The sequence below is a fragment of the Dermacentor albipictus genome, chromosome 6 (genome assembly GCF_038994185.2).
Source record: "Dermacentor albipictus isolate Rhodes 1998 colony chromosome 6, USDA_Dalb.pri_finalv2, whole genome shotgun sequence".
Lineage (NCBI taxonomy): Eukaryota > Metazoa > Arthropoda > Arachnida > Ixodida > Ixodidae > Dermacentor > Dermacentor albipictus.
Window position 1 is genome coordinate 109,891,720 of NC_091826.1, and position 25,225 is coordinate 109,916,944.

The following is a 25,225-nucleotide window of genomic DNA, read 5'->3' on the forward strand; positions in this document are numbered from 1 at the left end:
ACGAGGCACACTTTGGCTCACACGGGTGTCCGTCCACTGGGTTTCTGAGTCCACAAATTCGGCACAATCGCAGCTCGGGCTGTGGACAGACGTCTGTCCGATGCCCTTTTCCATGGCATGTTTTGCACACCTGAACGGTAAGGATGACACAGGAGTTCGCCTCCGTTGTAGTACACCACCCGAGGTAGTGACGGGCCACAGAAAGTAAGGGCGGCACTCTTTGTTTCTCCGATCATTCTTGCTTGGATAAGTTCGACGCCTTGAGTCCGTATACGTATGTTTGCTATGATGGTCTCCGGTGGCGTTCGGTGTGGAAGTCCGTGTATAACTCCTCGGATAGCTTCCTCTCCGGTGGCAGCGTATACGTTAACGTCATGCGAACGTCCGTTGATAGTGAGGGAGTGGACTCGGCGTGCCTGCTCTGCGACCTCCTGACTCGATGTCGAAAGTATGGCGATATTGGAGCCGGGCTTTATACGGAGCAAAAATTGCTCACCTCTTATTTGGTAGTCGCAGGCCATGACGATCGCTTCGGCGAGGGCCGGCGTGCTGGTAGTCTTCAAAGGCAGTCCCTGGTGTGGTCGGATTACTATCTTGAAGTCATCCTTAGGAAGAGGAGGAAGTTTGGGTATGCCTTTTCGTCGTTTCCTTAGTTTCGCCGGGTTAGTGCTGCCCGTTGAGTCCGTTTGTCGCTTGCGCTCTCGAGCCTGCTGCTTCTTTTGCCGTAGTGTCAGGACTGTCTGCCAGTCGTCGTCCGTCCGCTGGCGTTCCCCGGCGTTGTGGCGAGCGGAGCCTGTTATTCCGCCTTCTGTTCTGTCTACATTTATTACATCCATGTTCTCTGCTGGTGTTGTCTCACCTTGCATTGTCATCGTCGGTTGAAGTTCGCTAAGCGTTCCAGTAGCCATGCCCAGGCAGAACGGTGCTGCCGTTCGCGTTCCTCACGGGTCGGAGCAGCACCGGCACTACTACGAAGGAGGTTTCTTAGCGTGTGTTGTAGGCGTTTGTCCCTAGGCGTGCCGGCATTGCGGTGCGAGGTCGAGTTTGTCTGCGCTCGGACGCTGGCTGCCGGCGCGGTAAAATAGGTGAAGAAGCGGGCAGTGACGCCCGGTTTGGCGACCGCTGTGTCGGAAAGACTGCCTCGCACCTGCGGCGCTCGTGCTAAGTCAGTCGTGGTGGATCATAGCTTGCGACCGTAGTAGAGCCCGGGCCACATATACTGAAAATCTAGAAGCCTTAGCAAGTCTGACCGCCGTAGCTTCAGTGGCAAAGTTCTGACTGGTGTTGCAGAAGTCGCGAGGCGCGGTAGTACTGAACTTAGCGTCACTAGTTGGCGGCTGGACGTAATTATATTTATTCAATCGTGTTTTGCGCTAATTATAACACAGTGTTATTTCGCATTATTCGCAGCGCCTCCAGGACACCAAAGCGGCAACGGGGAAACCAAAGCTAGAACCCGGACTGGTCCGTGGGTTGGGGCTCGCCAATGCCTGCGCGTGCCAGGGGTGTAGAACATCGGCTTTCCGCTATCGCCGACAGACAATTTTTTATGCGAACACCTCCTGGCATGCGTCGGCCTCCGCGGCCCCAGCCCACGTGCTGGCCTGCTTCCAGCTTTGATCCTCCAGGGTCCCCTTGGGGCCCCTGGAGATCCTGCGCCTCCTGCTTTATTATAACCTCAGCTGCTCTCCTGAGGCCTCCGTTTGCCGTTTACATGTGGCCTCCTGGAACAGCGCTTATAAAAAAATGGCTGTGGCTTAGCTAAGGTTAAGCGCAGGATGCGAAGCATACTAGCCTTTATTTTAGTTGTTGAACCACTGTTTAGCCTGGTGAACTGCTGTTGCTTGGCTATATTTGGTTCGGGTAGACGAAGAAACAACTCATGGGTTACTCTGCTTCGCCTTCAAGAGTGGAACGCGACAGCGTTCCCGTCGACCCGCCAAGGGGTGTAAGACAATGGGCTACGGCGCAGCGACTACGCGCCCCGCATTGGACGCGGTGAGCGTCGAGCAACGCAGCGTTCGGCGCGGCAACGAAATGTGCGCCTGAGCAAGCGACGCACGCCTGAGCCTTAGAAACAGCTCGTTTCTAAGGCAACACCGCATTCACTAGAGGCGCTTTTGTACCGCTTTGAAGCATCGTACTCGTGGCTCAGTGGTAGCGTCTCCGTCTCACACTCCGGAGACCCTGGTTCGATTCCCACCCAGCCCATCTTGCAAGAGTTGAGCCAAAGCCACCTAGAAACAAGCGCAGCTGCTTATATGCCGCCGCGACGCCGCGAGCGACGGCGCGAGTTGGAGCTCCGTTTCTTCTCTGTCGTGACGTCATGGTGTCACGTGGTATGGCATGGGGTCAAAAGTCATTGAAGGCGACACCGCCGCGCCTGAGGAGCTGGGTTGAGCTCTCGTAATATGCTTCGCATAAAAATGCAATCTATCGTCGCGACGAAAAAAGCGACCCGCGACTTATACAACACCAGTCAGAACCTTGTACCTTCAGACACAGCGATCACCAAACGGGGCGTCAGTGCTCACTGCCTCACCGCGCCCGCAGCCAGCGGCGGGGTGTAAACAAACTCGACCGCACTCCGCAATGCCGGCATGTCTAGGGCACAAACACATACAACACGCGCTAAGAAACCTCTTCCGTAGTTGAAGTTCTATTCATCAAAGATGTCAGATTTACAAGAATTGTATGCAAAATGAGCACTACACAGGGAGCCCCAAAGTTACAAACTGTCAGGGGGACTCCCATACATGAAAAAATAATAAAAAAAGACAATACAGGACAAGCATTGGTTACGGTGGCATTACAGACTTAATAAGAAACAGCGCGAAAAACGAAGAACTCAAAACTGTTTAGTAAGACAAAAAAATGCGAAGAATACTTCTGTAGTGAACAAGCAATGCAAATGTAAAATACAATAAAAATATGAGTAATACACGTGTAGTATAATAGCTAAGTCAACTATGATTACAATCACAAAGGCAGTGGTTAGGATGAAGAGAGTTGCTGCATAAAGTATTTCTTAACCTGATTCTTGAATATATGCTCTGTGGGGGATGATTTAATGGTATGTGGAATAGAATTCCATAGTTTTATTCCCGCAAATGTGGTAGTGAACTTACCATAGTTTGTGCGCACTTTAGGCAAAAGACGATTATCGAGTTCAGAGAACCTAGTGGTGTTAGTATTTACAAAAGTTTCAATAACAAAGCCATCTATGTGTGCAATATTACGAAATAACTTATAGATCACGATTGTTAACTTTAACTGAAAGAGCTGATGAAGAGGATGAATGTTTAAACTGCAATAAAGTGGCGTTGCATTCGATAGGAAATGGCTGGAAGTCATGAGGCGAATCGCCTGATTCTGCATGCGTTGAAGTTGGCTGAGGAGAGCGAGGTATGTGTTTCCCCAGGCTGATATGCAGTAAGATAAATGGCTGTGAATGTGTGCATGATAAAGGGAATGGATAATGTGTGGCTGAAAGTACGAGCGGGTTTTGATTATGGCGCGTATTCCAAACGATATCTTACGGACAAGTGACTGCGCATGAAGACTGAATTTCAGATGCCTGTCTAAAACTACGCCAAGAAAGTTAGTGCTAACAGATATTGGTATTAAGTTGTTTTCAAGACGCACCGATATAGAGTTCGAAATTAGTGTCGGGAAGGAATGAAAAACCATAAAAACCGTTTTTAGAGGATTGATGCACAACATGTTCTTTTGACACCAGGAAGTTATGTTATGCAGATCAACGTTCACATTTTGCTGTAGCTCGTCGACATCGTTAGCACAAGTAAAAATAGTGGTGTCGTCTGCATATAATATACAGTCCGTAGTGGTTAGAACATTAGGTAGGTCGTTGATAAATAGCAGAAACAGCAGCGGGCCAAGGATCGAGCCCTGAGGAACGCCTTGATATATGTTCTTAGCAGATGAGAGTTTGTCGTCAGTCTGAACAACTTGAGTACGATTAGTTAGGTAGCTAGAAATAAGCTGAAATGCTGGGGCAGTTATGCCGTAAGATTCAAGTTTATGTATTAGAATTTTATGATTAATGGTGTCAAAGGCTTTTGTTAAATCTATGAATACACTTCCAACCAGCAAGCCTTGGTCGATTGCCTTCTTGACTTTGTCGGCAAAGGTTAGAAGCGCAAGCTCAGTTGAGCAACCCTGCCGAAAGCCATACTGTTTAGGTGATAGTAGATTAAATTTTGCTAGGTAGGATGATAAACGTGTATGAACTAGTCGTTCAATGATTTTACTGAAAAATGAAAGAATACAAATAGGCCTGTAGTTATTCAGAAGTTCACGATTGCCTTTTTTGTAAACAGGTGTTATTTTACCAACTTTCAGAGAACTGGGAAATATGCCTGCTTTAAACATTTTGTTAACAATATCGGCTATGATAGGAGACAGTTCATTAGAAACTAACTTGATACGTGATGGGTGAACAGAGTCTAGGCCAGGTCCAGTAGACCTAAGCGAAGATATAACATGAAGAACTTCCTTTGCATTCGTAGGCCGCAAGTAGAAAGAATGAAGGTGACGAGGCAATGTCGGTAATGGGGGATCTGTTTGAGAATCGCAAGTACTGCTAAAATACTCGCTGAAGGCATTCGCGATATCAGCTGGGTGGCAGTATGTATGTGTCTAAGTTTTTATTTTTGTTAAATGCTCACGGCATTTATTATTTAAGAATTCGTTAATGACCTGCCAGTTGCGCCTCGTATTATTGCCATTATTCAAAATCTTGTTCTGAAAGTAATCTCGTTTAGCACATTTAAGTGTTGCTGCAAGCGTGTTAGAATATCTTTTGAAACGAGATTTAAGTTCACAGTTAAATGGTTCACAAATTACCTTTTTGTGGAGCCGATTTTTCTTCAATATACATCGAAGTAGCGCTTTCGTGACCCAAGGTTTTCGAGGGGAACTGAATAAACGAGTTAGGATAGATGTAGTAGTGCATTCATGAATGCAGCGTGTAACTTCAGCCAAGAACAACTGATAAGCCTCTTCCGCGGAAGATTCACAGAGTACTGCGGTCCAGCCATTTGACTGTATCATAGAGATAAATTTTTGAGAGTCGAAATGTACTTTCTCTTTCTTTTCAGACGCTTTAGAATTTTCTCTACCTAAAGTCAAAAATACAGGGTAGTGGTCGGTTATGCTGTGCTCGATGACTCCTGCCGTATGATCTGTAGTAAAGTTGGTTAATATGTGATCAATTAACGTATTAGATCCTGTCATGTCACATCTAGTTGGAGAAGTGATTAGAGAAGCAAGGCCATAGCTAAGAAAAGACGCAAGATAATCAGAACATGACGGACTATTAGGGTCGATAATGTTTATGTTGATGTCTCCGCAGATAATGACATTTTTGTTTTCGTTCGCAACAGTGTGCAACAACTTTTCAAACTGCAGACAAAACTCAGAGTATGACGATGGTGGTGAACGATAAATGCACGCTAACAGATTCATAACGCTAACATAATGCACGCTAACAGATTCAGTGCCTAGGCAGATTCATATATTCAAGGAGCAAAAGCCCCCGGATTTTTTCTTTCACGCCCGCTCTTACTCGCGCATGTGCACAAACGGCTGGCGATCCCTAAAATAAACGCCTCTGATGCATGCTAGCTCCGACGCCGTGTACCTGGTAGCTTCTTGAAATCCGCCGAAGCGAGCAGGCGGGTTTTTATCGGAGAGCAATGGCGTCACACCACCTATGTCCCCGCCGCGCACTCCTTCTTCCCAGCTAGGCTCCATCCACCCTCGCCGCGTCGTTATGCTGCGCGATGCTATTTTTATACACTGCTTTCACTCTCTTTCAGCTGTCTCTCTCCCAGCTCGGCGAAGCTGCGGACGTCAAGAGCAACTCAGCGAGGTTCTAACAGCTCCACTGTAATAATTAAGTGCGAGCGTTAAACGAGTAAATACTATAAAGTACAGTAAACCATGTCTATTCGTGGTCCCTGCTACTCACTGATGTCACAACCTTTCCAGCAATATCACTCATCCACAACACACTGCATGCTGCAGTCAGCGTAAACGCTGACCCTATTTTTCCATGCATTGATCAAGTACACAGTGAGAGTGAATTCTTCCGAAAACTACTTCCAGATGTTCATCCGATTGTTCTTGGATCCATGACCTCAAATAACCGGTGGCGTGGAGCACTGAAATCTGAATTAGCACGTCACGTGCCATGTGCACATGCCTTTGTGCACATACGCAAAAAAAAGCAACTGCAGCTGTTAAGTTCTGAACAAGACCAAAGCAATTTCTTTCAGAAAACAAAAGTAAGTTCTGACTTTGCTTCGTTTTGGTTGTCACTACAAAAAATACTGTGTGGAAGAAAAAGAAAACCAGACAGTATATTAGACATTTCCGTAACTCTACTTATGAATAGAAAACCTTGTTGGTATTCCTGCTTCTATAATCACACGTGAGCGAGGCACCAGCACTGATTGAATGGTGTGCCTTGCTGATAACTTCTGCTGCTCGCATCTTTTACGCCACTGATCACATTAACTGTCAAATATCTTCAATGTTCGCGTGTAGCCAGCAGATAAAGATCTGGCATCAGTTTCCTGCCAAACGATCCGAACAAAAAAAAGTGCAGCGTTATTTATAGAGCCTATCAATGACGAATGACACTTAAAAAAACAACGATGTCTTGATTTTATTTTTCTGCGGGGGAGGGGGTACGAAACTTACCGCGGGTCGTCTTCCTCGATACTAGAAAATCAGCTCAATACCACGGACACACAACTTTCGGTAAAAAAATTTTATGTGCAGTATATCGGAGGTGTTGCTCCCTCTAAACTGTGGCAGCTACGTCCTTACAGCACGAACAAATACATGCTTAAGCGGACACTAAAGGTAATATTAAGAGAGATAATCGACAAGTTATTTCTCTTGAAGTATATTATTGTTTTTCGCGTGCTGGTGTATGGCACGCTGAAAATTTCCACCGAACATCCCGTTGCTCCTCCTCAATACTTACCGCCCGCACCAAAACAAACTAGTTGATGTAATTCCCAGACGACCTACCTCTCTACCGCTCTTTATATAAATGAGCTAGTGCTGATGTCAGATGATTGATACCGCAGTCCTATGCAGGTGAAGCTACTCTGATTTACCATTTTCTTTTCTCGCTTAAAAGCTCAGTTCTTGAATTGCAAGTGTTTCATTACCGAGGCCTAATATTTGAATCTAGGTCAAAATAATATTTTTCTCCTCTAAAACTAAACAACAAACCGCGGCACGGAACCAAAGAAAGCTAACAAGCACGAAAAAGACAGACACCCGTGAAATCAGATGATGTACATTTACTCAGAGCAGCTCGGAGCTAAATGATTCAAAACACACTGGAACATAAAGTCATCTCAAGTAAATGCACACACACACACACACAAAGAGAGAGAGGGGGGGAAGAAAGAAGTCATAAGGAAATCAGGGAGGTTAACCAGGCTGAGCCCGGTAGGCTACCTGTACTGGGAAAAGGTGATTGAGAGATGAGAAAGAAGAGAGAAGGTCGCACTTTACACTGGTACATAAACAATCAAGGTTTGGTTGTTCACTCAATCCGAAACAGAATAACTGCAGAAAACACAATTTCCAAAACAGGTTACATAAAGCGCACTAAGGCACGATGTAATATTGTTCCAACATCTGCTTGGCGAAAAGAAATCTGTTGAAGAGCACAACAAGCGCTTATCTTTGGGCGTCCTCACTGTTTCTACAATGGTAATAGAAAATCAGAGGCACAGTATTTAGTATGCAGTTATTTTATTCACTTCTACAATATATTTACGCAGCTTTCTTTGTTTTATACAAAATACTGATATTGTGCGAGCAGGAACAGAGGTTAGTTGCTGAGGAAATTGGTGGGTTTGTCTGCGTTGACAGGTGACGAAAACTAGTTGCTGCTATGGTCACTAAATAACTCTAATACTTAGACGTGTGCAACTGCATAAGTTAGCAAACAAAATGCAAAGCTAAAAATGTAAAGTATGCGCCTTTGACACTTTATTTATACTGCTTCATTCAAATGTTCAGACTTTTTAAATCTGTCCTGAAAGATACCACAATTCTGTCGCTCTGGCTGCGTTACTCGGAGGTATAGTCTATTAGAACAAAAAAGTGAAACGCAATGTTGAGTAATTAAAAATTCTTCACTAATTTACTTATTAAGTAAACGCTTCATAGAACATATTCTAATTCAGGAGTTAAAGCCGGCTGGTCTCAATGCACGTTACATGCAATGAATCTGTAAACGAGACTTGAGGTAAGCCCCACTAAACTTCTTTTGAAATAACTGTTGCGAGATTAACCAATTTAACAAAACGCTGTCCTAATTAGTACTGGACCAATTTAACTGGAAGTCCAATGCATTTTGCTACACAACTGGAAAATCAATTTCTCCAAACTGATTCCAGCTTAAGGATTCGTGCTAAGCTAATGAGTCTTCTAAACTCAACAGCTCAAACTATTTGTTCGTGTGTCCTGAAGTAATAATATTGTGACGCGGCGTTAAATAAATGAAAGCGAAGCATGATTTACAAACAGAGACAATTTACAGGGATGGCCAAGATGGCTAAACACGTGCAACGTCCCGGTGTCAGGATTGGGGGCTCAATCCCGTCGCTCGTGATCCGTTGTCAAGATTGGAGTCCAGCATGAATTAGAAGGTAGCTGGCCCACGCCGTCGTCCAACTTATCCACGCTGAGGACGTTGATGAAGGGAAGGACTGCTTCTCATCGAGAACGAGGAATATGGGTTTATTTACAATATTTATATCAGTCTAACATGACTGTTTGAGAAAGTGTATCAGTCTAACATGACTGCTTGAGAGAAGTGTCACTCCAACGTGACTGCTCAAGAGAAGTGTGTCGAGCATCCGCACAACAGCAGTTTTTAAACACTCGGTCCGCCGGCGATACAAGGCGGCGAATGTTCGTTTCGTCAACGCAAAACTAGCCGCCTCCCGCAGGACGGCCTACGCACACAAAGGCACACACGTTCCGATGTCCGGAGCCGACGTCGGAGGGGCTCCGTAGAACTCGGAGCCGTTCCGGGTAGCGCGTTGGGGAGTTTGGGACAATAGTTGGCCCGCCGAACTTTAGTCGTCACAAAGTCGATTTAGTCACGCTGTGGCTAGAAGTTGGCGGCGAAGCTCCCGGTATGTTGGCCGTCATAGACGTAAGCGGGAGGCACTCTTGCAGTGCAGCTGGACATTCTTAACAGCGCCGGGAGGATGCCTTCATGTCGTAAGTAAGGAGGATGCCTTCATGTCGTTCTACTTCCCGCTGATCAAAGTTCTTTGAGGCCGGTGATAATAACGACCCTGTCTCGCTTGTGAGCGCGTCGACTTGCTCTTCCTGCAGGCTAGAACTTTGACACTCTAGTGCTACGCTCTCATTGAGCTGGTCAGCTGGCAGGCTCTCCTCAACTGTTCTTTTGTCCCTCGGGCCTTGCTCGGATTCGGGTATTGAAGTTATCCCCTTTTCTGCTTCCGCTAGAGGAGCTTGTGCATTTTCAGCCGAAAGCGCCGCGATCTTACGAGCTTGGCCTCGGGCCAATGCTTGTACTATGCCCTCTTCCAGTTTGAGCCCTCTGTCCCGCAGTAACTGATTTGAACGATTCGAAAAGATGTAGCGATACTGCAGTGACAAAAATTTGGAAACTGTAGCCTCAGTCTCTAGCTCCCCGAATGGTCCATTGATTTTGACTTTGGCCATGGGCAGACACACGCTGTGTTCTTCTACAACCTGTTTTATTCATGCTACTTCTCCGGTGAAGTCATCTACCGTCACGTAAGATGGATGGACAATGTCCATCGTGGCGGCACTGTCCCTTAGCACTCGGCATGGTTTTCCCTTAACTTGCAGGTCGTGAAGATATGGACTTAAAAGTTCCATATTCTCATCTTTTTCCTCCACGTACTCGAAAACTACGCTAGGCTTCCCGCAGTTTACAGCTATATGTCCCAGGTTGTGGCATTTGTAACACCGAATTGGTCTAAAAGATACGAATTTTATTTTCTGTTCTTTTTGTGCCGTTTCTCCGTTAAGTTTCTTCTCGCTCTTTTCTGTGGGCTTCTCCGCCATGTCTACAGGCTCCGATCGTCTAATCTGCGCACCCCTTTTGAACGGAAATGGTTTCCGCGGTCCATTTCGACCGTCCAAGTTTCCGTCCTCGGCGTTCAACTTTCTACGGGTTGCGTACTCTTCGGCTAATTCGGCCGCCCTTTCCACAGTGTTTACATTCCCTCTGTCTTGCACCCACAGTTTCACAGCTTGGGGGATGGTTTTGTAAAACTGCTCTAAACACATGCATTCAATGATCATGTCTCTGCTGTCATGCGCTTCCGCGCTTTTAAGCCACTCGACTAGGTTGGCCTTTAAGCTTTATGCAAACTCCGGATATCCCTCGCTATCTTTCTCGCCTGTGCTCCTAAACCTTTGCCGAAAAGCTTCGGCTGAAAGGCGGTACTTCTTCAAGAGACTAGCTTTAAATTTTGCATAATCATATGCATCCTGTGCACTCAATCTGGCGATTACTTCCGCCGCCTCACACGGCAACATAGACAGCAACCGCTGTGGCCATGTACTCGTGCCGAAGTTCATCTTTTCGCAAGTCCTTTCAAAATAGCTTAGGAACAAGCCTATGTCGGTCCCGACCTCAAATGGCTTTAATAGCCTGTCCATGCGGTACGATTCTGCCTCACTTGATCGTCCCAGAGCGCCTTCACTTCCTTGAGACAACTCCAAACGTTTGCTTTCATGTTCAAGTTGCATTTTTCTTAACTCGCTATCTTTATCGCGTTCCTCTCTCTCTCTCTGTCCCGTTCTTCTCTGTCCCGTTCTGCTCTTTCTCTGTCCCGTTTCTCTCTTTTTTTCAGAAGTTCAAACCCCATTTCAATTTCTTCCTCACTGGCCTGTTCGGAAATTAGCTCCAATAATTCCGATTTTAGCATTTTCTTGCGCACATCTAGGCCAAGTTCCTCACCAACAATCAACAATTCGACTCTCAGCAGTGTCCTTAACTCCATGATTGCTGCTTTACTGTCTTGATCCTGCTTTCTATATCTAGCTCGGAAAACACAACCTAGCTAACACTCAACAATCTAGCTTCCCTACTGTTCTAAACAGAAGAACCACAAAATGAAGCCTAGAGAGTCAAAGCAAGAACCAAGCACTCACCGCAGTTACAGCACCACGTCGCAAAGTCCCTCCCAGCGCTGCCACCAGTTGTCAGGATTGGGGGCTCAATCCCGTCGCTCGTGATCCGTTGTCAAGATTGGAGTCCGGCATGAATTAGAAGGTCGCTGACCCATGCCGTCGTCCAACTTATCCACGCTGAGGACGTTGATGAAGGGTAGGACTGCTTCTCATCGAGAACGAGGAATATGGGATTATTTACAATATTTTTATCAGTCTAACATGACTGTTTGAGAAAGTGTAGCAATCTAACATGACTGCTTGAGAGAAGTGTCAGTCCAACGTGACTGCTCAAGTGTGTCGAGCATCCGCACAACAGCAGTTTTTAAACACTCGGTCCGCCGGCGATACAAGGCGGCGAATGTTCGTTTCGTCAACGCAAAACTAGCCGCCTCCCGCAGGACGGCCTACGCACACAAAGGCACACACGTTCCGATGTCCGGAGCCGACGCCGGAGGGGCCCCATAGAACTCGGAGCCGTTCCGGGTAGCGCGTTGAGGAGATTGGCAACAATAGTTGGCCCGCCGAACTCTAGTCGTCACAAAGTCGATTTAGTCACGCTGTGGCTAGAAGTTGGCGGCGAAGCTCCCGGTATGTTGGCCGTCATAGACGTAAGCGGGAGGCAATCTTGCAGCGTAGCTGGCCATTCTTAACAGTGCCGGGAGGTTGCCTTCATGTCGTAAGTGGGTGGCAATCCTGCACTGCAGGTGGCCATTCTTAACACTGGCCATCGTCGTCGTCTTCGTTAGCCCAAGGTGGTGGTTCGTAAGACCTAACCTCACCGGCGGTCGGAGCACCGTCTCGGCGCAGACTAATTAAACAAGGAAGACGTGGTGGAAAAGTTGGGCTTCAAGCGGGGATACATGCACGACGTCACGAGATGACAGGGTAGATGGTTGAGAAGTGTCCAGTGGCACGATCTCGTAGTTCATGTCGCCAAGTTGCCGTAAAGCCTTGTAAGGTCTGGTGCAACGCAACAAAAGCTTTTCAGAAAGACCTACACGTTGAGATGGAATCTGGAGAAGTGCAAGAGATTCCAAAGCAAAGCCGGGCGAATGGTCGTTCCCTACGGCGACTCTTGGCCTGCTCGAAGCGCTGGCACTCCTCGATCACGGCACGGACGGTAGCACAATTTCTGCACATGAGCAGATTGAATGCGTCGTCCGCTATCCCCTTCAGGACGTGGCCGACCTTGTCAGACTCTGGCCTGTAGCTGTCAGCATTATGGCACAGTGCCAGCACATCCTGTATGTGCGACAGGTACGACTCCGCGGACGTTTGGGCTACAGTTGACAGCGGTTTCTTTGCAGTGATTTTGCGACTGTTGGTCTTGCCGAACAGATCACGGAGCTTTTACTTGAATGTATCCCAGCGCACAAGTTCGGCCCCACGATTGTCATACCACAACTTCGCCGTTCCACTCAGATAAAAGACCTCATTGGCCAGCATGACCGTCAGGTCCCAGTGAATGTGTTCGCTCACCCGTTCGTATTGTGTCAGCCACTCCTCAAAGTTGGTGTCATCGGTCCCATTGAGCGTTCCAGGGTCTCGAGGGTGGGCTAAACCAATCGTGGTCCGCGGCGCAGACGCAGATTCCGGCTGGTCTGCCATGGTGGTTGCACCGCAGCGCCGACCACTTCGAAGCTCTGTCCTGGGGCGAGAGCACCTGGCACTTCCACTAATGTGTGACGCGGTGTCAAATAGATGAAAACGAAGCACGATTTAAAAACAGACTCTTTACAGGGATGGCCAAGATGGCTTAACACGCACAGCGTCCCGGCCGTCGTCATGTTCTTCGTTTGTCCAAGGAGGTGGCTCGTAACTATATAGACAAAGTTGTTTAAAATAAACTTCGTTGTTTAGTTAAATATGCATTTTGATGTCTCACGCATCAATTACCTTGCTATTCCAGAATTGCAGCTTAAGTAGCCAAAGAGTATTATCAACTGTGAACGATTTAGTATAATTCTCGTAACAGCACAACAAAACGGTGTTTAAAGTAGGAATGACAAAGGAGACACGAAGTATACACATGGAACCGTGATGTAACGTTTTGTAGCATAAAAGCTTCTCAGCGTGTTTTCTGCCATGTTACTGGATTTGTTTCGCGATATAGCAAGAACTGATATGCATTTCCGCAGCTTATTCCTTCGAGGCCACAATTGAAACTCGAGGCAACTTACTCTTTTTTTCCGTTGAGAGTGTTTTCGTCGTCTTCCCCTTCGTCGCCTCTGAAATGTTGATAAATAATGAGAAGACGGCTGGGAGCAATACACTAAGCCCAGTGCGCATCCCACTAGCTCATATGCAATGAACCTAGAGCTCGAAACACGTAGAAAATACTCACTGACGGCCTCGCAACCACCGTACTTACAGCCAGCAATGCAAAAAGCTAGAGGCCATATTATTCCCGAGTCCCCCACTGCGACGTGTCTCATGATCGAAGCCTGCGTTTTGCGCACAATACCCCAGAATTCAATTAATTTCAATCCAGAAGCTAGAGGTTGTTTCGATTTCTCTGTATCAATATTGTGAAACTTATCAACAAGACGACGATGTGATGTCCCTCACGTCACGTCTGTGCCTTCTACAGCAAGCTGCAGAATGAGATGCTATGCCATTTTACAAGATTCGAAGACTCCTTCATGCTTGTAAGGTATTGTTTACAACGAAATCTGTCCACATGCCAGCTGCTGAGCACCTATGGTCCCGTGTGTCGGTGCTTTTTACAGAGTCGTACTTCAGCGGCTGGTATTCGTAGCGTATTCTCAGCTCTCTTACACCATGCTATGCGAACCAAGCGCCGTATTCGAGTGCGCACGGAATATTCTTTTCCGTGACTACACGCGATCCCCACTCTGCAGCTACAAAGAGTACACGGTGAATTATTGCAATAAAGATTGATTGATTGATTGATTGATTGATTGATTGATTGAGTGAGTGAGTGAGTGATGTTCCCATCTCAAAGAAGCTCGATAGCTATGAGAGATGCCGTTGTTCAAATCTGAGACATAATCTTGACCACGTGTCCGTTCCAGTGGAATATACCAGTGCGCATTCCCAGTGGCACGTACGTACTTACCCGAGTCAGCGTCAAAGACGTTCAACAAAGAGCGCCACACACATTGGCACACACCCAGTGATCCAAGCTGGCCCGATAGTTGGTTTCGAACCATATTATTTCAGCGCAGCATGCAGCCCGATACGCTACCCATTCTATCAGCGACTGTTCAGTGACATAGGTATAGGCGTCAAGACGATTAGATACAAACATAAAACAAATATAGATAGCCTCCGAAAAGTGCATGAAGTACCCAAGGGATGGTAACACATTAAAAATATCCCTTTGAGAAAAGGAGAGGCCCAGGCGTAAAACAGGACCTTTAACGCAGTGAGCGTGGGAGTGCTCGACTTGAACCAGTGCTGTTTGCTGCGGGTCTTTCCGGGTCCATGGCGCACATCTTTACAACCCTTTACAAGCCTCTTTATAAGTGGTGGAGATGCTGGAGTCATGCCACTCCTGCACTCTGGAACTTCTATCCTACACGCTACACTCGACCATGCCTTCCAATGCATCGCATAGACGCCACCGCCGCCAGCCTTCCTTTGCTCTGGCGCGCTTAGCCGAAGAGATCCCCGGTGTGTTCGGTGGCGGAGGTGACCACGACGTCGAGCACTTGCTCACGTGTTACGAGAGTGTGAGCACGCACAATCGATGACACCGCGAAGTCGCATAACGTCATATTTTACCTCTCAGATTGGCGAACTTGTATAAAAACCATTCAACAGACTTTCAGACCTGGTCCACTTTCAAAGCGTCGTTCTTTAGGCGTTTTCGGCCGCCCTGCCATCCGGAAATCGCGTGCCGAAAGACGTTCGCGCGCTCGGGTGCAACATTCTAGTGAGACTTTTACAAGTTATACCGAGGACGTCGTCGATCTGTGGAAGCGTGCCGACGCTTCAATGACAGAATCTTCTAAAATTCAGGACGTAATGAAGGCTATCGACGACAGCGTTTTGAGATTCACCGTGGCCAAACTTGTAGCGCTGCGTAAGATTTATGATGAATTGCTAAAGCAACGAACTTGACCCGACGTCCTTACCAACACGACGACCCACTTGCGGGGCTGGCAGTCGACCCTGACCACTTGTAAATCTTCCCACAAACTAAACCGGACGTCCTCGAAGAGACGGCTCGTCAAATATCTCTCGTGTACACCATCACTCAGCATCTGGAGCTGCCACAAGAGCAGCGGTAGCGTACCAACAGCAAGCTACCTCGTTCGGCTTCCGTATTGTCGCAAGGATTTGATAGAAGTATTACTAGCCAGTACCCGCGGCTGACATAAGAGCAGCAGCAGCACCAGCCGCCGCCCCGGCCAACCCTTCGTCTCGGACTCTCCGTCACGCGATTCAGGAAAACATCGCTAAGGCCCTACTGGTGTCCGTCCAGCAGCAGACTGTCGCCGTGCCCCTGAGTTACGCCGAAGCAGCGAAATGGCACTCACTGCAAACCTCCTTGCCGTTTCGCCAAGTGTACCCAACGACAGTCGCTTCTACGCGTGTAGCTTGGCATCGACCCATCGCAGCCGCGAATCTTAAGCCTACGGACGATACCGGGCAGATCTGTTTCACGTGTGGCAGCCTCAATGATATCGCCAGACACTGTGATCGCCACGTGCAAACGTCGCGGGACGCTCGTCATCCAACCTATCACGTTGACCGGTTCCGATACACGCGACGACACTTGTTGGGTGATTGGGGTTCTCCTCCGTGCTCTTGGGACAAAGGAACGACAACACAGTAGTGCAAACAATCACAAGGGCATTTATTGCACCTTTCATAGATCAATCCCTGCTAGCCGAGTTGCTATCCACAAAACATGCCGATGGGCGCGCGACAAATCTAGAAGTCCGACTCACCGCGACCGGAAACGAGCGAATATGTTCGCGCCATGCTGGATCACAACGCCTGGTCGTTCGCGTGTATAGTCACGCGAATCGTGGCGCGTTCGAAGGCGGCCACGCGAGGCGGTCTCGCAGAAGCATCGGTCGCCGCACTCGCGGAATGTTCGCGCTGTTTGCCGACCCGCCGGGAAAGAGGGTCGCTGCACGCGCGGCACGGCACGTCCGTGCTGCTTGCTGTCTCGAACCGTAGAGAGAGCGCCTTGTCTTTCCCGCACCCAAGTAACCGCGCAGCGGCGCGACACTCGCGCCATCTCTGGCACCGCGCTTGTACCACTCCGACCGCCGCGGCCCACGTGGCGACGCCACACGGAGAAGGGGGCTATGCGGGAAAACAAGATATCAGGGGAGGCGCGAGGGTCGCGCATCCCCACATCCCCCCAACCTTATATCACTTCTTATTCCGGCGTAACATGTGACACGGTCTAAAATTAACCCGTGTTTCGCGAACAAGATAGTACATGCAGCATTGGCCGCGCTGAGGAAATGTCCACACGCTGTCCATAGCATGCGAGCCGACGTTGTCCCTGGGTGCACCGCTGGCGTCCGCCGGTCGCAGCAGCAGCTCTGCAGCCTCGACGGCACGATCCCAGGCCAGGACTCCGGAGACGACGACGCAGTAGTCGGTACGAGCAAGCGTCGCTCGCGCCGACGCGCCCTGCTGGTAAGAGCCGCCGTAGCTGTCGGTGACCGCCGCCGAGGGTTGCGAGCTGGATACAGGAGGCCGCCGAAGTCGCTGCGCCGAACTGGCCACAGCATCACCGTCGCCCGGGGTGGCTCGATCGTAGTGCGGGGCAGCAGCGCAGGCGATGTGCAGGTGACAGCAAGCCCGGGGTGACTGCAATCACGCTGCGTAAACTCAACACACTCGGCGAACACTAGAGTAGTGCAAGGGAGAGGAATTCTGCATGCGTATCGCCCACGTGGTATGATGTTCAACTCGGCTAGCAAAAGATCGGGCAGCTACTCATATGCTAAGTTCACGTGAACGAAGCTCGCTTTCTTGAGTCGAACGAGTAATTTCAATTCGTGCGAGGCTAACTAGAATGAGGGACGCAAAGTGCAACACCTCAAGGCCACGGTCCACCGGGTTATGTCTCTCCACGTGCGACAGGCAGCTTCGTAAAGCCTTAGGCCTAAAGCGTCGCTACCCTGACAACAACCGGCATCCAAAAACAACACCCAAAATGGCCGCAAAACAGGCAGCCGCGAGGAGACGTCAGCTCTGGGAGGTGGTCCTACTCCGCCTGGTGCACACAGCATCCGAGTTGAAGGCGCCCACCTTCCCAGACGGTGTCGGAGCGCCCGTGCCAGGCCGCAATACCAGTCAACCTGTAGTGGCACCCGTGGCCCGCGGCCACCCGGCTCCCAGAGCCGCGACTTCTTCAGAGTCAAAGAGATAGAAGAAGCTATTTACATAAGAGATTAGGACCACCCAAGAGGCTTCCGTACTCACTCGCTTCAGGCTTGCCAATACGCTTTGCGGGCGCTGAGCTTCGCTCTCCCAGGATGCAGACCACGTGGCTCTCGTACTGACGAATGCCATTAAAAAGAACACTTGCGAAAAGGCTTAGCATGTTGACATGTTCAAACACACTACAGCCACCATCACCTCGCTCAAGAAAGCACGCCGCCGACGCTAGCGATCAAAATTCACGCTAGGCCTACGCTTCGGTTCAAACAAAGGTCTCGAACGAAGCAAAACTGTTAAAACTATCGTCCGATGCCCCAAGAGCCCCACGTTGGGCAGCCAGATGTGGGGTGATTGGGGTTCTCCTCCGTGTTCTTGGGACAAAGGAACGACAACACAGTAGTGCAAACAATCACAAGGTCATTTATTGCACCTTTCATAGATCAATGCCTACTAGCCGAGTTGCTATCCACAAAACATGCCGATGGGCGCGCGACAAATCTAGAAGTCCGACTCACCGCGACCGGAAGCGAGCGAATATGTTCGCCCCATGCTGGATCCCAACGCCTGGTCGTTCGCGTGTATAGTCACGCGAATCGTGGCGCGTTCGAAGGCGGCCACGCGAGGCGGTCTCGCAGAAGCATCGATCGCCGCGCGCGCGGAATGTGTGCGCTGTTTGCCGGCCCGCCGGGAAAGAGGGTCGCTGCATGCGCGGCACGGCACATCCGTGCTGCTTGCTGTCTCGGACCCAAGAGAGAGCGCCTTGTCTTTCCCGCACCCAAGTAACCGCGCAGCGGCGCGACACTCGCGCCATCTCTCGCACCGCGCTTGTACCACTCCGACCGCCGCGGCCCACGCGGCGACGCCACACGGAGAAGGGGGCTATGCGGGAAAACAAGATATCAGGGGAGGCGCGAGGATCGCGCATCCCCACACATTTCAGATTCGCAATCCAGAATTCCCCTAAATTTCTTGGATGCTAAGCAGAATTCAGAACGAGAATCACAAGATTCCTGAATGTCCGCAACCCGAAGCTTTAGCAGTCTGCGCCTAAAATGCGAACAGTATGTGCCGCTTTTCAACGCGGCAGCGCTACATGGCGCCAATTTTTCTTCGGGAAGCGCGAAAGAGGAATCCCGTTGCTAAAACGCCTCATACATAACTCTTTTCGACGGTGGCAATGCCTTCTGTCGATATATTGATTCAATACAAAACGCATTACCGTTGACACACGTCAAGAGATGGGTTTCGCCGAAATTTTGCATTAATAACTAGACGGCGAATCGTGCCTAATGCGGATGTCGACCCTGACGATCACCACTGCTAATGTGTGTTGCTGAAGATGTAACTACTGGGAATAATTTTTTTGCTCGGTTTGTTCATGAGTAAATGATCAACTAATCGTCTCAAACTAGCAGGAAAACTTGGTCCCACACTTACTGGCCCCGTTAGTCGCCGTATTTCCCGCGGGGCCCCTGTTCACGGCGTACGAGTGCGATTGCTTGGTCGCGTCACTGTCTTCACCGTCTTCCCCGGCGGCGAGTTCCGATGAAGCAGCTGGAGTTCGGAAAAGACAGAGAAATAAAGGTATATGTAGTCGCCATGCTTTTAAGGGTAGCGTTATAGATGACACAGAACGAAAAAAAAATACATAACATGAAGCAGTAACAACTCGCACAGTTTACTGTTCCTTAGTCGCTATGCTTTTATGCTGTCGTACCAGCCGTTGACTTCGCGTACCTAGATAAGTGTCCCGTTGTATAGATATCGACAGCTACAAGTCGTAGCGGAACTCCTATACTGCTCAAGTGATAGTTACTTCTGGATCGCGCACTACACACTTCGCTGCAAGCATGGCATCCAAGATCGAGAGGCGCGCGCTGCGGGATCTTGGAGGCCGTGCTTATAGTGCTGCACTATTCACTTTGCCACTACGTGGCTACGTGCCAAAAGTTTTTACTTTTGATAGGACTGTTCCAGTGGTGCGTTGTGCCACAAACCAAATTCGTAACATCGTGCCGACTGTCGCTTTCAGAACACAGCTCGCTTGCTCCTGCGTCGGCGCTGGCGTCCCTCGTAACCAAGCGAACGACGAAAGAGCGAACGTGGAACGCAGCGGGGGAAGAAAGACGGCGATAGCGAAGAAAGCGCGCGAAGGAAAGTGGAGGAGGAGGCTGCAGTAGAGCCATGAGGCAGATAAAGGAGGAGTAGGGTATGGCGAAAGCTTGAGAAGTAAAGCACAGTGCCGCGCCAGACTGGCTATGCGACCACGATAGCTACGAGATGCGCCAGAGTAGCGCCTGTAGTCTGTTCACCGATGACGGCACCGATAACATATATGTAAACAAAGTGCTGCATGAGCGGAGGTGTGGCTGCTGCGGTTGCTGTGAATCGCGCCCATGCGTCACCGACGTGCTGCATCTCGCGATCCCCCCTCTCGTTTAGCTAGGCATTCACCCCTCACTTCGCGCCGTTTATAACGTGCCGCAAGCGACACATTGTATGCGCCAGCTAATATATCGCGAAAGAAAAACACGTATAGATTTGCGCTGAAATTTATCATAAGGGAGTTTCGTAATGGTCGGCGGGTCCGCCGTTCACTTACCGCCGTTTATTGCTTTTACAACCAATAACACACCGCTCCGCTCCAAACAAAGTTTTGACATCTGTGTACTTTCAGTCCCACGCACTTACCCTGTCGCTGCTGCCCAAATTTTATAGCCAAGCTGTAAATGGCTAGCCAATTCATTCGTACGTCTGTCGCCTGTACGCCGAAAAAACTCCTTCGACGCAACACCATGCGCATGCAAAAAACAAAAGAAGAGAGAAAGAGAGGCACGCGATTGGCTGTGCCAGCAGTGATGTCGTTGCTCTTTATCGCAGCCGAGCGCGCACCGCAGTTTCTCTCCGGCTCCGAAATGGGTAGGCCACGGGTCATACGTACTCCTGAGGAGCAGGCAGCCTTTGAATAGCAACGCCGCGATCAGAGCCGGGAACGAGCTCGTATACGCCGTGTCGTGCTGATGCTGCAGAAAAACAGGCTCGTACAGCCGAGCTCAAGCAGCCACTGCGTACCGAAGTTCCGGCAGACTACCAAGCCGTCGTTCAATGAACTGTCGGAATTAACCCAGTAATAAAACACCGGGCTGCACGTTTCGCCTTCGCTGGTTAGCCATCTGGTCGGAGTGCGTGGACGGCAATTTTTTTTATTACTAATGCTTAATGGGCCATCCAGCGGGCCGAGGACCCGCGGGGCCCACAAACTTCTTCCTGGCCGTCACCTAGGTGGGTCCTTTGGCCCTCCCCACCAACTCGCAGGGCACGCAACAAAGTTATTTCCTCCTCCTCCTAATGCTTAAACGCCAACTGTGCCCTACGTACGACCGAGCAAAGGTTTACTGGCATAGTTCCGACTGTCTATTTTTACCTTTATTAAAGGTCGTTGAACTCGTTAACATTAGAATGATGGTGATATTAAGAGTGGTCTAAATATTGACTATAATGAGATTTCTAAAGCCAGTTTTGTATCGGTTCGAAGGAGTTGACTTTGTTATAAAAATCAGTCTGGTGTTTTCGTGCCACAACCACAATATGATTATGAAGCATGCCGTAGTATGGGGCTCCGGATTAATTTTCACCACCTGGGGTTCTTTAACGTACACGCAATGCACAGCGCACAGGCGTTTTCGCCCCCATCGATATGCGGCCGGGATTGGTACGGCGCCCTCGGCTTAGCAGCGCAAGGTCAAAGTCACTAGGCCTCCTTGGCGCGTAATAGTATGCATGACGTTATGAGAAGTAGCAATCACGGGGGAGCAGGATATAATGACGCCTTTCAGACTCGCTCCCACTTGCTATGTTATGCTGCTACATTTCGACTCGCAAAGTAGTGCAGCATAGGACCAAGCGAGCAGGAGTGAACCTGGTAGAATACGGTTACTCATCAAGCTGAAGTGGTTGTTGAGGACATGTGCAATTTTCGTGAAGAAACCCTATAAGCTCGCGCAATAATCGCGGTTAGCTATAGCCCGCCGCTCCCGCCGCTGCATTTTCACAAAGCAGAGGAAGCATGACTTACACGAGCTGCCTGTGAGCAGAAGCACTGTGATAATCAAGACCACGAGGATGGCCAAACAGACGGCCACTGCAACATATACATTCTTGTTGCTGGATTCGTTCCTGCAAGCAGAAGCGCAGTGAGGAGCACTTCGATGTTCATACATTATCATAGCTTCTGAGGTATGACTGAGTGAATGCTCGTTCATGAATATTCTTTGTTTTGTTTTATATATGGTGCGGACACATGAATGCTGGGTAAAATATTCTACACGAACTGCTATAGGATTTATGGCGCTATACCACCTCCATGAAATTCAGCGCGAACAACCAAGACACGTTTATGGTGACATAACTTTTCAAAAGAAATGAAAAGGCCAGCGCCATTCAAAGCATACCAACAAGCTATCGCCGGTGCCTTTCAGAGGAGCTGCGAAAAGCCGCTTTAGAAATGGTCGGTTTAAGTATGTCAGACTGTGCACAACAGCCTCCAACACGCGAGGCTGTACGATGCGAGAGCAGCGGGTATTCGGAACGTCCGCTTTCCCACGTATTCCCACACGAAGCTCTCGATCAACTTCACCGGGAGGAGGACAACGCCTCCCAACAACTGATAAAGCAGATACGTACGATTCCCAAAATTCGGCAGAGACACGTAAAACTGCTTACGCCTGGGAATGCGAAAACATTATATTCGGTTTTGTGAAATGTTTCTTTTCTGCGCCTTCCTTGTCCGCGCAAGCTCTCATCGCCTGCGTTTTATATGAGCCTCTGTACGGCCAAATGAAAAGTTGTAGATAGCGCAAGCTTCGCCTTTAAGAGTGGAACGCCATAGCGTTCAGAGACCCCTTACTGCATTTCAGACTTCCTGACAACTGCAGCTTATGTAACCGTAACGTTTACCGAAAAACGCTGGCTGCGAACACTATGCGCGAAGGCGAGCGTTCTGGTAGAAACGCGGCCTCTTGCGTAGGTCTGTATCCTGTTATTGTTTCGCACTTTAACGGGAACAACCGCTAAGCGGCACTGGATGACTTGCAGAGTGGCGCGTGTCCTCTTACGTGCAGCGGCAGTACTACAAAATTTGTTTGGAAAACGGGTGCCAAGTTGGACCGCTTCTCGGCGAACTAAGTTCGAGTGCTTGCACAGGTCAAATGAGTTTGCTTTGTTTATGTAAATATTAGGGTTCTTATAAAATAAAAGCTACGTGTTCAAGACAAAAGTGCTATCTTTGCATGAGTATTGATGACTTGACCTGCAATAAAATTCGCTAAGATGTCCTGAGTTCATCCAATAACCAGTAACACGAAGACACACGTCGACCATGTATGTGAGGCAAAAATCAGATGTCTTAAGAAACTTTGGTTGGAAAATACCTTTCCTGCTCATGCGCAGTATATTTCTGCAAATCGGTCATTGGACAATAATGCTTTTTACCGCGCCAGCGCTGAGGGCACCGTGTAGCATACAATCCGGTGTCGGCTTCTTGCGTCGGACCTAGTTTGGCGAACAATCCTTCCGAACCACAACCACTCAGGCCCTCCATGTGGCGCAGAGGCGTTACTGAAATAATTGAATTTCTCAAAGTAAGATGTGTCAGAAAAATCGAAAAGCCTAACCAGAACCTACAGACATGATAGCGTCGCATTGTAATTGCAATATGCCAGAAAGCATAATTCTGTGACGCGGAAACTCAAACATCAACCTATTTCCAGCGTTTCTGCCATTCATAGAGCAGCGCGATGAGCTCGCTTCCTTGAAATAACACAATCCAGATGGCGCTAGCCTCCGCGCATTTGCGGCCCACGCAAGAGGCTGCGTTTCTACCAGAGAGCTCGCCTTCGTGCATAGCGTTTGCCGCCAGCGTTTCCCGATAAACATTACGATTACATAAGCTGCAGTTGGCGGGGAGTTTGAGAAGCGGTCAGGAATCTTTGTATGCTATCGCGTTCCGCTCTTGAAGGCTAAGCTTAAACGTCCTCCAAATTTTTATTTAATACATTCACTTTATTCTCTCATGACCTGGTGCGGCCTCCTACACATTGGCTGCGCCGTCACGTGCTCAATGACGTACGCTCTAGGCCGCACGTTCAGTCAGCCAGGTGGTTGCGACGTGACATGCGCAATATGACCCGTGCACTAAGCGCGCATTTAGTCAACCGGAACCGTGGAGCCGCCGTGGAGTCGGCGTAACGAGCTCGCCTCGTACCCCAGACGCCGGGGCTCGATTCCCACCCAGGCCTAAATATACGTAATATTATTTTCAAAGGTATTATTTTACTTTGTTCACGGGGACCTCCCTGAGAAATCTCACGTCAGTTCTAGTATTTTTTTATGTGGGTTTACTCTTCGCCGTCGGCCATTTTTGGTACCAGGATTCGGTCGTGCCACCAACCCTCGCGAAATGGGGCATATGTAATGCTTTCCCATTAAAACCGCCGCGGAATGCGAATCAGGTGCAGGGACAGTTCCTGTAAAAGAATGGCGCAGCAATCAACTATCTTATGCAGCTTATGAAAATGAAAGTCACGATCCGGAGAGTGACCAGGGGTGGAAGGTTCGCTTAAACACGAAGAAACGAAAGTAGCTGCGAAAGAGGCTATCTGCTGGAATGTATCCCAAAAATAATGTTCCTTTCCAAGCGAGCACCAACGCCGTGACTTTCCCGTAGGCGATGACACGTCAACACCTTGCGCTTGGAGACGGAAGTGCTTTCCGAATGAAGTGTGCGGTCTCACGGATTACAAAGAGGAGCAGGCTCGTGAAGTTCCGTGCAAAGACAGATGCTACGTTACAGGAAGCTATGACAGAGGCGGATGCGGCGACTGATACTTGGAGCGCCCCAGAAGCGATTATCATCATCATCCATGATGGCCTTCAAGACATTACGCACAGCAGCGTACTTGTAACGAGATGCCGCATAAACTCAGTAGTGCGATCTCGACTTGGAAAGAGAGCAGAGAGGAGCACCCTGTGTGTTATATGGGATATCTGAAGTGTCGGGCGAAGAGGTCTTGTATTAGAAGTGTTAGCAGTGAAATGATCAAGTGAACCGAGCGTGCACGAAAATGGGTCCGCGTGAGGAATTTGTCAGGGCACCACACATAGCTCGAGTCAGCCATCAGGGCCTGGTGCAGAGCCAGATCGCGGCGGAAGAAATGCGACAGCGCGTAGGTCGTAAGATGTGAGTTTTTTTTAGGTCTTCGTCCAACCCACGCTGCCCAGCACCAACCCTGGATGAAAACGTCAGCAGTAGCTCCACTTATGCTTGCCCCTGAACAGCTAAGCCTCCAAATGGCAGGGCCAAAGTTACAGGTTCTGTAACTGCACCCCCACTACGCAAGTTGTGGCCCAGCCATGGCCGTTGCCATCGCAAACGAAGCTTCAGATTGAATTAGTAAAGGCAAGGCGCAGAAGACCAGGACTCAATAAGAGCACAAACGACAGGACCTTGAGTCCTGGTATTCTGCGCCATGCCTTTACTAATTAAAGTATGAACCAACTAGCCCAATCAAGAGTTTTACTAGAGCTTCAGTGTCGGTTTCCTGAATATGAATGG

General features: G+C 49.1%; 2 protein-coding genes across 6 annotated transcripts in view; one reads left to right on the forward strand and one right to left on the reverse strand.

The window, feature by feature from the left end:
• Positions 1-5,953, forward strand: part of LOC139061343 (uncharacterized) — an 88,065-nt gene extending 82,112 nt beyond the window's left edge. Inside the window, exon 6 of the mRNA XM_070541256.1 lies at positions 5,841-5,953. Within this exon, the coding sequence (XP_070397357.1) occupies positions 5,841-5,900 (60 nt within the window). The 3' untranslated portion in view covers positions 5,901-5,953. The remainder of the gene's footprint in view (positions 1-5,840) is intronic.
• The window catches only part of LOC139061338 (uncharacterized), a 116,691-nt gene that overhangs the window by 62,850 nt on the left and 28,616 nt on the right, over positions 1-25,225 (reverse strand). For 3 of the 5 annotated variants that reach the window (XM_070541245.1, XM_070541242.1, XM_070541243.1), the window contains exons 5-8: positions 21,689-21,789; positions 19,051-19,167; positions 13,419-13,466; positions 6,321-6,341 (exon numbers count right to left, since the gene is read on the reverse strand). In XM_070541245.1, coding sequence (XP_070397346.1) covers positions 6,321-6,341; positions 13,419-13,466; positions 19,051-19,167; positions 21,689-21,789 — 287 coding nt within the window. The remainder of the gene's footprint in view (positions 1-6,320; positions 6,342-13,418; positions 13,467-19,050; positions 19,168-21,688; positions 21,790-25,225) is intronic. The other 2 variants (XM_070541244.1, XM_070541246.1) reach the window with 1 other exon arrangement.